Source organism: Etheostoma spectabile, chromosome 5 (assembly GCF_008692095.1).
Source record: "Etheostoma spectabile isolate EspeVRDwgs_2016 chromosome 5, UIUC_Espe_1.0, whole genome shotgun sequence".
Taxonomy (NCBI): Eukaryota; Metazoa; Chordata; class Actinopteri; order Perciformes; family Percidae; genus Etheostoma; species Etheostoma spectabile.
In genome coordinates this window covers 3,814,283-3,825,472 of record NC_045737.1, presented here as the reverse complement: position 1 = coordinate 3,825,472, position 11,190 = coordinate 3,814,283, and the positions used below count along the sequence as shown (strand labels likewise).

Genomic DNA, 11,190 nt, shown 5'->3' with positions numbered 1-11,190 from the left:
GAACATGCTCCAAGGTTATCATAGTTTTGCATTTTTCATTAGTTTTTACTTTTATTTTGTTTTGAATTTTTGTTTTTAAATTCAGTTTAGTAAGATTAGTTTTGTAAGTGGGTTTGCTGGTTTAGTTGAGTTTTAATTTTTTTTAGGTTTGGTTTAAGTCTTTCTTTGTAATATGGTTAATAACGCATATAACCCATATGTCGGGGGATTCAAAAAGGTTGATAAAAGTATTGTGTAATAATGAATCAACAAAAACATTGTACAATTTTAGAAATATGTATTCACAATGTATTCAACAAAAAACACCAGTACATAACATGTTGCCTATATATGGTCATTAATATGTAAACAGTCTACACAAGACGCCACAGTAAGGGCAGAATGTGTGATGTGTGATCCAGGAAAAAACCTAAACAGCCAACAGACTACAGAAGACACACATCAACAGGTGTTTTTTTTTACTTTTGGAAGTCAATCGACTCACACAGTTGTGTAGACAACCCTGTTTCAATACACATATTACCCCACGCTTCCTCCTTATTATGGTGTTACTGCGTATTTACTAACCAGCTATCGGGTCGCCTCTGCCTTTGAGAAAATGAAAGCTTGGATCTGGAATCTTGCTTCTTATGACATCATAAAGCTACAGATTCACAAATGGCACGTCCTAAGGAAAGCTCATTGCGGGACTGGCTCTAGTGGCTTTCATTCTACACCAAGACTGAATTTTGGGAAAGAGACTTCAGATACAGTTTTAGGGGACCACTAAGGTCTATATAAAAGAGACTTAAGATACAGTATTAGGGGACCACTAAGGTCTATATAAAAGAGACTTCAGATACAGTCTCAGGGGACCACTAAGGTCTACATAAAAGAGACTTCAGATACAGTATCAGGGGACCACTAAGGTATATATAAAAGAGACTTCAGATACAGTATTAGGGAACCACTAAGGTCTATATAAAAGAGACTTCAGATACAGCATTACAGGACCACTCAGGTCTATATAAAAGAGACTTCAGATACAGCATTACAGGACCACTCAGGTCTATATAAAAGCATCCAAAGAGAACCATGTCGTGAGACCTTTAAGGTAAGCTATGTTAGCACGCTTCTCAAATTCAAATTTGTGGGATTTTTCCCTTTAATAAATTGTCCACATATCTTACCACCTTCCACTGAAAGGCTCTTGCTTTTATCTGACAAAGTCAATATCAAATAGGTCTCTGCTGCTTCCGGTGCCGCACTGATGACAGGCAAAGGGCACGCACATGGAATCTTGGAATTTATGGATTCCCAGTAAGAAACTATATATGTCTACAGGAAATGTCAACTCTGAAAGATATAACATCATTTGTTCTATGAGAGACATTTCCAAAGACAGAAACTAAGGAGATTTACTAGATTATTTAATTTAGATAGTTTTGAAAATAGACATTACAGTTTGAATTAATTATCATTTTTTTCTAATGCCATGTTTTTATTTTGACTTTTTTTTCATCTTAGTTTTGATTATTTTGTTCATTTTTGTTAACGGTTAACCTTGGCACAGACATTCACACACACACACACACACACACACACACACACACACACACGCACACACACGCACACAAACGCACACAAACACATACTTGCACACACTCATAGACAGACACGCACACGCAAACACACATACATGCACACACACACACACACACACAGACAAGCACACGCAAGCACACATACACACACACACACAAAAATACAAAGCTATGATACACATGTGCACAAACAGGTTGCGGTCAAAAAGGAAAGAACGTCAAGAAAGATTTGCATTGAATTTAAATAAACTGAGAAAAGGCTAAAGTGAGTTAGAAACTGTTTCAAACTATAAACATTAGCAGTTAAAACCACAATGTGTACAACAATTTTTTGATCTTAGCATGCTTCAGTTTACTTTTGAATATTGTAAAAAAGAGTTATAATAATAAGCCACACTGCCGCCTGCCTTGCCCTTTTTTCCGCGGGCTGCTGCTTCCTAAACGTTGAGCTTCCTGTCTGATTGAGCCCAGCTGGTCAAAAAGAGAAGCGAGTGAGTGGCGTTTTTTGCGGTACTCTTCGAAATACCAACATGGCAACAGTAGTACCACATCCATGATAAAGACGTAGTGTCGCTTATCTCCAAGTCGAAATGACTCTTTGCCTGACGAATACTCTCACCATGAGGCTGGTGTTAAGCTTTAACAAAGCAATCTCTGTTTTTCCACAGTCTCCAGCCAAATACTTTTCATTATTTCCCAGTTGTTTCTCTCCAACCAACAATTTAAGGCCATTCTGTCCCTGTGGTTTTTACATGAAGAATCAGATTGACCATGTTGATATGGATTGCGGAGCCTCCGCGCTGGACCTAGCCTAACTGTGTCTGTGTGCTGTTTGCTGCAGAGCATGAACGTTTCCTTTATAAAGTTCTTTTTGGTTAAAAAGTCAGATTCCTGCTATTTCAGAAAACCACGCCGTGAGAGTGGTGAAAGTTTGTGTGTTTACCTGGGTGGCATTGAGAGCAATGAAGACATAGGCGACTACTACCGACAGATGGACCAGCACTCCACACAGCCAGGTCAGACCCAGCACTGGCAGCAGGATGAGAACTGGACGGGTCACAGCCCTGCAAACACACACAGAATGGACAGACATGAATCATAAATGCACATACGCCAAATGCTTGAATTACGCACACACTCCCAAAAACAGATGCATGAAAATCTGGTCTAACAGACCACTGTGGCACCTCTGTCACTGCATACATTCTAGTTGTCAAGCCTTTTAGAAAAATAATATAGACAGAAAAAAGTGCCAGCAAAGTGGATTTTCCAAGGTATTTTGATGACATTCTTTTTTAGAATATTTCCTCCTTGAATCCTCATCAAACATCTTTGCACAGCAAAAGATTTTACCGCCTACCACAGTTCTAGCTCTGTTCCTTTCAGTGATCCTGGTGCTTATGCAGCCAAAAACCATTTAATGGGGCAAGACAGTAAAGGTTGCCTTTGTTCAAACCACTATTGTTGTCACACTGCTGCACCTGGGTATAGAGATTGAGTTTTCAGACTGCACTGTGTCTGCAAGGACAAAGCCGGCACTCACTTCCCTCTCTTCCCTTTTATTTGTGAAAGTCGTTTTTCCCACAAATCTTCTGAAAAGCACTGTGGAGCTGGCACAGACATGTACTTTTAGCGAGGGAATGAGGGGGGCAGTGGTATTTCCATCAATCATAGACCAAATCTGAATGGGAAAATACAGTAGGGAAATGCAGAAGTTCCATCTTCATGTGGAAGCTTGAATCTTCTGTGTTGTTTGAACTCATCCAATGTGTTGGCAGCACGGCGGTGCACTGTTTAGCTTTGCAGAACGGTTCAAACCATAGACTGTTAAAATAATGTATTCCAGCAACCGGGCTTAAACTGTAGAAATACAAAGATCCATAATCTATTTAATTTCAATTTTGTGAGCTGTCAACTGGTTAAAATGGCAGAGTTTTAGACAAAGCCTCAATGCCCGCGAGCACGGTACATGGTCAAGCAAGCTAGAGAGCCACTGGTAAAACCAAGCAGGGAGGTAAATAAACAAAGGGATGTTTTTGCCATTTCCTCACTTAAAATGCAATTGTAGCAAGCATCTCTCTATGCATTCATATTCAGGGGCAACATCTGATATTTGGCCACAAAAAAGCCTAAGAAGTGAAAGTTTATATGCAGTTTTAGAATGTTGCAAATTAGCACGTTGCAAGTTTCAACTTCGTCTTGTCGCAAATCTTTGGGTCTAAACCGGACTACGAGAAAGTTTGCTGATTTTCTGTTCTGCTGTATGTGCAGATGCATGGCACCAGCACCCAGAGGTCAGCAAAAAATAGCTTCAATGAGGAACTTGTATAGTCAAAAGTTGTTTCAGTCGTGCAACAGAAAACTCAGATTGGACACATAGTCTAGCTGTCTGGATTTACCCTGCAGAGATCTCAGGAACAGTTAACCATAGTCCTCGCTTCAGAAGGTTGAAAATCAGCAACTGTCCCTCTTTAGCTTTTAGCTTAGCACAATTGCAACTATAAACAACACTGATTTATCTGTGTCATCCTCCACAGCTCTGCCCTCTTCACATGTGGCTGAAAAAAAGCAACAAGATTGCAACACCTGTAACGCCAAATTCAAGGCTTCGAAATGGCAGTCCTCAAAACAATGATGGATGTCACAGATGCTACGTCCACTGTTTTTACAGTTTATGGTTCAAGCCAACCGCCAGTTTAAGTTATAAAACGGATTAGTAATACTATTTCCAGTGTACTGAACTGGTTTGACCTCATTATTACCCATAATACTGAAAGAAAACTGCACCTAACACTGCATATTTCTAATAATCCATTTGCATATAATTGTATTACAGGTAAAATATTAGCAAGATTTAGATAATGTTTTAATGCACCTGTTGTGAGGGTCAATCAACTACAGGGTTATCTGCAATGTATTAAAGGGACAGTTTAAATACATTTGTCCAGGTTGAGAGACCTCTGTGAGATGTCTGCCACCAACCAAATACAACAGAAGTGAGTTAGTTTTGTTAGGGGTGATCACAAAATTACATTTAAAAAAATGTTTAAATTTAAAAATCTGCATCTCTTCCGCAAATAATTGGTCTGATTGCTCTGGAAACGTTGTGGACCTCTCTGTCGACTGGTTTCAATGGGACCATGTTAGGTAGAAAGTGGCTCTACGGACAACGGCTAACAACAATATCTGTGGATTGTCATGGGTAATATGATTAATGACCCTTTGATACCTGTATATATTTATATCTTTTGTCAGAAATGCAATCACCTGCATGTGCATATGGGCAGAAGTCATCTGCACCATTATGGCATCTGTGGCTAAGTTGCTGGAAATGCTGCTTGCATAACTATACAGTAGCAGAATTACTAGACATGTTTGTACTATCATCCTGTAACCATAGCAACAAACCGACAGACCTGACATACCTCTGACTGGCAATACGTTGAAGCAAAGTTGTTGATAGACGGAAATAACAGTTTTTTTAATGAAGCAGAATGTTTCTTTATTACAAGCTCATTTCAAGCAAGGCAGCTTTATTTGTATAGCACATTTCAGCAACAATAGATGAATCGTTAGAGCGTTCAAAGCAGTTCTTAAAGAGACATGCGGTGCATGAAAGCTGAACGCTGCTTCTCCATGTTTAGTTCTGACTCTGTGGGCAGAGAGCAGAGGCCAGACGTGCAAATGTATTTCGCCCCTAAACTATTAAGTGAATTCATTAAGCAACTGCAGTATTTTCACTACTCTGAAAGACCGTAAGCCAGTGTAAAGACCTCAAAACTGGAGGGATGTGGCCCACTTTCTTAGGCTACATTTACATCGCTACACTTTGGTTTAAAAACGAATATCTTTTTCTACGGTTACACCTCGTGTTCCCCCATCGTTTCAGGGCCCCTGAACGGGAGAAATGTGGAAACACGTCTGACCTGTTTTGGTTTGGAATCTGCAGGGTTGTTTTGCAGTCTCAACGGCCGCAAACGAAGACCATTGCCAATGCCTGATTGTGACATATGGGTCAGGTACTAACATTACCGTGGCAACTTCCAACTGGTGGAGTATACATGCTGCCTCCTATTAATACCCAGTATACAAGAATGTTGATGGTTTGGGCATGTTAGTTTAAGCGGAAATTAGTTCTTTTACTGGAGCTTTTTGCTCAAAACTGCTTAAAAACCAAAATGTAGCAAAACCAAAATTTAAATGCAGCCTCAAGCCCTATTCATATGGGATAAGTATTACTTGGTGACCTCTGGTCATTTGTAATGTTATGGTGGTGGTCTGTGATAGTAATCCCAGCCATGTCTGTAATTTGTTCTCTGCAGATAACCGACCATATTTGGCCATACCCCGAGGTCCTGTGATAATACTATTCCCCTGTGAATCACGTTCGGGTTTGTCCAAGGGTAGATGTGATGAAGAACCCCGTGGTTCGGCGGCCTCGCCCTGGTGCCCTTTGGAACAATGCTTTAGTCTTCTTCATTGTTGAAGTCGACTCGATTTAAAGTCAAAATCTGTCGATATTCTATATTTTCTTTATTGTCAACAAATCCAATGAAGTTACCATTAGAGAATGTATTGACTAAAAAGTGTTGTGAGTGTATCCAAGTCTGACATTTCTTCTTCCGTGACTTTGAGCTCCGTTTTCATCCAAAAAAAGTGAAAAACCCTCAATGAGCCACACTGTTGCGCTGAGTGACATGCTCTAATTCATAGCCACAAACACAAATACTTTAGTTTATTTTGACTCAATCACACATGTTGTCCTGCTGCAACAAATGCTCACTGGAGCACCACGTTTCGGTTAATCTGCAACTGAAAATAGTCCCAAACAGAATTGGCACACCTCTACAAAATGGTGAACACACTATATAATGCACTATTTCCGTGATACGGAACGGTTTCAAACGCAGCTGGTTTCAAAAATGGTGTAAAATGTGGCTCAGTGTTTCCTAGAAAAGCCCAAGATGACGTCATTTCATTTTCATTTAGTCCACAACTCAAAGATGTTCACTTTACTGTCACAGAGAAGTGAAGAATATAGATAATATTCACATTTAACAAGCTGAATCTGAAATGTTTTCATTTCTTTTTTATAAAACATAAATCAAATCAATCAAAAAAATGTATTAGTGTGTTGAGGACGATTTCTTTTACAGTAATTTTACAACTTATTGATTAATCTTTGCAGCTCTTCTTGTTACTTATTGCAACTCAACACTGTTGATCCTACGTCATGTTGTAAAGTGCTTATAAAGAATGAAACACTGCTCGATGGAAGCTATAAGAAAAAAGCAGTCATAAAATAACATGTTAATGGCTGAATGTAGCAGACAGAAAATGCAGCGCGCACACACATACACACATACATGCGTTCATAGGCGTAGATTTCAGGGAAAATGCAGTGGATAGGCCCCCCTCCCCAATATTTAGAAGAGGTAGATTGCTCCCCCCTCCAAAAAAAATTTGAAAGACAAACCACTCTCCAAAAAAAGGTAAAAAGAACCCTTGAGGGGGCTCAATGCATGCATGTATCCTTCTTAGGGCTGTTTCTCAGGGTTGCTTAACTTAACTTTATTGCAGTATTGAAAGAATAACAAAACTGAAAATGAATATTGGAATCCCGAAATTGAAAATCAAACAGCTACCCAACGAATGGATATCCTCATAGTTGATATCTGGATCCAGCCCTTGTTACCAGTACATGTTTTCCAATGATTTCAGACACAGGATATAAAGTGTTTAACGCTCCAAAGGTTTTTGGTGGGGAGGACCCCGCAGACCCCCGGTTAAAATGTCTCCCTCCCAATGTTAAAACTAAACCCACGTCCTTGCATGCAGTTGTGTTGGGACCAGGTGTTAAGCTGATAAGCCCTTCCAACTCCCACAGCAGACTCCCGACCTAAACTCCCAAACACTCACACTGTCTCTATTGACTGTGGCTGGCTCGGCCCAAAAAAGAAACAGCAAGTATGTCTGTCTGTGTGAGAGGGAGAGAGTGTGGGAGAGAGTGGGAGAGAGAGTGTGGGCGTCCGGTAGAAAAAAAGACTCATGAAAGGGAGTGCACAAAAAGCAGGAGGAGATGGGGGGCTGAGAGAGGTAGAGAAGCCATTGTATCTCACCAGGTGAGGTCAAAGGTCTGCATCTTCGATGCCGAGCTTGGACTGAGCATCTTAGTGCGGCGGCGAGCGCTGGAGACAGTCACCATGACAACCCTGAACAGCACAACAGCGTTGACCTGGGGGGGTGGGGGAAGACAACAGCATCAACATGGCCTCCAGCAATCCTGAGACGTGCCGCTGCACATCCACTTGGCCTCAGGCGCACATGTAGAGGAGGACACGTTTACCCTCCTCCTCAGGCTGCATGGAAAATCACACTAACAGTACTCAGCTGATGCCCTTCATTTCATTTTATCTCTGCTCCTCATCTATCTGCTATGGGGGAAAAAAAGAGTATACAGAAAGTTTAAGGAAACTCAGTCTTCATGGGGATGATAGAATCTTCTGTGTTCTTTGGACTCATCTTGTGTTGTGTGTTGACAGCACGTTGGTGCAGTCACTGGGGGAATGTAACTAAGTACATTTACTCAAGTACTGATTTTCATTTACTTGTACTTTACTTGAGTCTTTTCTTTTCATGCCACTTTCTACTTCTACTCTGCTGCATTTCAGAGAGAAATATTGCACTTTTTACTCCACTTTATATTTATATTCTGTGCTGTGACTGATTTTTCTGCTGTAACACTGTAATTTCCCATTTTATTGGGATCAATAAATACATATCTATCTATCTATCTATCTATCTATCTATCTATCTATCTATCTATCTATCTATCTATCATCTAAACTAGCCAACAATATAACGGCCTACAACTCCAGCGGAAATGATTAAACCATTAAACACACAACTGTTTGAATCCTTTCTAGTTTCTAAAATGGGAGGATTTGTCTTTACTTTTCATCTTCCTGATGATACTTTACTGAAGTAACATTTTAAATGCATGGCTTGTAATTGTAACAGAGTATTTTACAGTCTAATATTACTACTTTTACTTTTAAGTAAAGAATCTGAATACTTTTTCCATCACTAGGTGCAGACAGTGGTCGCCTCACAGCCAAATATCAAATGCATTTACAGAGATAGACCCTTCGCTTAAAGAGTATGATTCTTTTAGTTAAAATGGCCATCACCAAGCCCACCAGATTCCATTTAAATAAACACTATTTTTTAGAGTGTATAGAGACATTATTTTTTGGAATGTAAACGGGTGAATTAAAGGGTTTATTTGAAATTAACCAGAGTGGTGATTGTTAGAACAGTGGACAGATGAAGCAAGATGGCTTTTAAGGCTGTTTCATGTTGAACAAAAAGGATATTACTCTCCAACAAAAATGGTCTATCTCTGTAGGGATCCTTTCCATCATGTTGTCAGACACTTAGACTAACAATTTGAGCATTTAAGTGGCAAAAACAGCACCATAAGTGGACGGAAATTGAACATGTGCAATTGCCCACTAACTTAATTAATACAAATAAAAACTGTTGTTCCAGTCAGTCACACAAAAACATAGAAAAATAGGATCCAGGTTGGAAAAAAAACTTTAACATAAAGTGTAGGCTGTCCCTGTATAAATGTAGGATTGATTCAATAAATTATTACGGCTTCTTTTCCCCTTCGTCCTTCAAACGTTTAAATTAACAAATTTTCTAATATTTTTTTAGGCATTTCAAACACCATGATACTCGTAAGACAAAACAATTTCAAGATTTTCTAGATTTAAAGAGTATGGTCTTTTCAAAGGCTAAAAGTTGTTTTAAAAAGGTCCACAAATGAGCATGACCACAACACCCAAAAATACATAAATAAATGTGGGGGAGAAAGTACAGGAGACAGGTGAAAGCACAAACACAGACACACACACACACACACACACACACAGTGATATTACATACCGCCAATACACATACACGCACACGCCCGCACAGTGCAGTGATTACATACCGCTAAGACAAATATAACGGGTCCCACAAAGGCCCAGATGGTGTCAGTCTTCACATTGAGCCAGCAGTGATCATCTGCCTTGTACTCATCCACTGATACTGCCATTGTTACACCAACTATTAGAACAGGTAGTCCTGGAAAACCAAATGATAAAAGAAAATGAACAGTGACAGTGTTGTGACAACAAAATAATCAGCATGTTTCAATTGAGTCTGTTCTGTTCTCCTGTATTTAGTCTGAAGAGGAACATTGGGCACATCTGCATTGGGAGAGCTGAGAGGGACACCTCAATATTGAGTGTCTGCGAATTCACACACAGTGGGAACATGAACAGCAGCAGCTGCAGGTTGTTTAAAAGAAACTGGGTTAAGGGTTGACATCACATCACATCCTGCCCACCACATAATGTTTCTTTACGTGGTGATATTAGTTGACATCAAGAAATCCTCAGTGGAAAGGACAAACAATCCAAAAGTCTAAGAGCCCCACTAGCAGCTCCTATGAGCTACAACAACCCTTTCTCACTGCAAATGCATAAAAAACTGATGTTCAGGCAGTGGCTGTCTGCGCCCAGTTTCACTCTTTTAGACCAGATTACCTTACGTTTTAAAGAAATGCCAATAAACCAGAGCACGTTTTTCTCCCATAAATGAATGTTGTGTGGACTAGCCAGACCCTCCTTTACAGAGCTGTGGAGAAAAGATCTGGCAATGCAAGACTATATTTCATTTCACCAACAACCCATCCACCAAGGGCACACTCTCATACACATTGAATATTATAAGAACAGCTGATTTCTGGCGTCGTAAACCACTTCAGCGGGTTGGCGATTCTTGTGCAATGATTAGTATTGGATTGAAGTATTATGGTACATGTCCATACACGCGTTGTTTCCATGGAAGGGATCACCCCGCTTCCCAGCATTAAACACTATTGGGCTTCTTTTCACTGACCAACTCACTGGCATAGAAGCAAGCGTGATTGCTGCTGATTGGACAAACGTGTCACTTGGGTCTCTCTGCTCCTTGATATCAAACCAACCCTCATTTTAAGTGAGAATTAGACGACACAGTTGCTGAATCTGTCGTCTTGTCAGATCGACAACGTCAAGAAGTGAAGCAGCATGAGCATCCGATAAATTCAGTGAAAAATGACCATTTCCTTTAATATTGTGAATCGTATCATAATTGCCATATCAGTCAACATATTCCTCATATCATGCAGCCCTTAATAAATATATAGCATTTCATGTGAAAGTGTCTTGTTCTTTTTCTTGGTTTCAGTTCCCAGAAGGAATCAAATAGAAGTGAGCCCCAGCTCAGCCACTGTGTCCCCACATGAACTCTGTCTATCATCTGTCTGAGAGAGAGAAGGCAGAAACATGCCCGTTCCTCCAGCTAGTGTGCAACCAGGCCAAAGGCGTAGCTTTTGTTTCAATATTTGAGGGGACACTTTATAACCTGGGGGTCCCACCTGTAAAAGGGTTTCCCCCAGAAAAGTTGTTGGGCCCTGTGGCAAGTGTCTTTATTTTTTGGTGAGGGGCCCATTCCAGACTGATGGTAGCATTAATTTCTCGCCTTAAAACGTCTTAAAAATGAATTTATT

General features: G+C 40.1%; 1 protein-coding gene across 1 annotated transcript in view; it reads right to left on the bottom strand.

Annotated features, from left to right (window-relative positions):
• adgrd2 (adhesion G protein-coupled receptor D2) overlaps positions 1–11,190 on the bottom strand; it is a 45,227-nt gene that overhangs the window by 9,465 nt on the left and 24,572 nt on the right. The window contains 3 exon segments of the mRNA XM_032516188.1: positions 2,527–2,647; positions 7,703–7,818; positions 9,586–9,719. Of these exon segments, the coding sequence (XP_032372079.1) occupies positions 2,527–2,647; positions 7,703–7,818; positions 9,586–9,719 (371 nt within the window).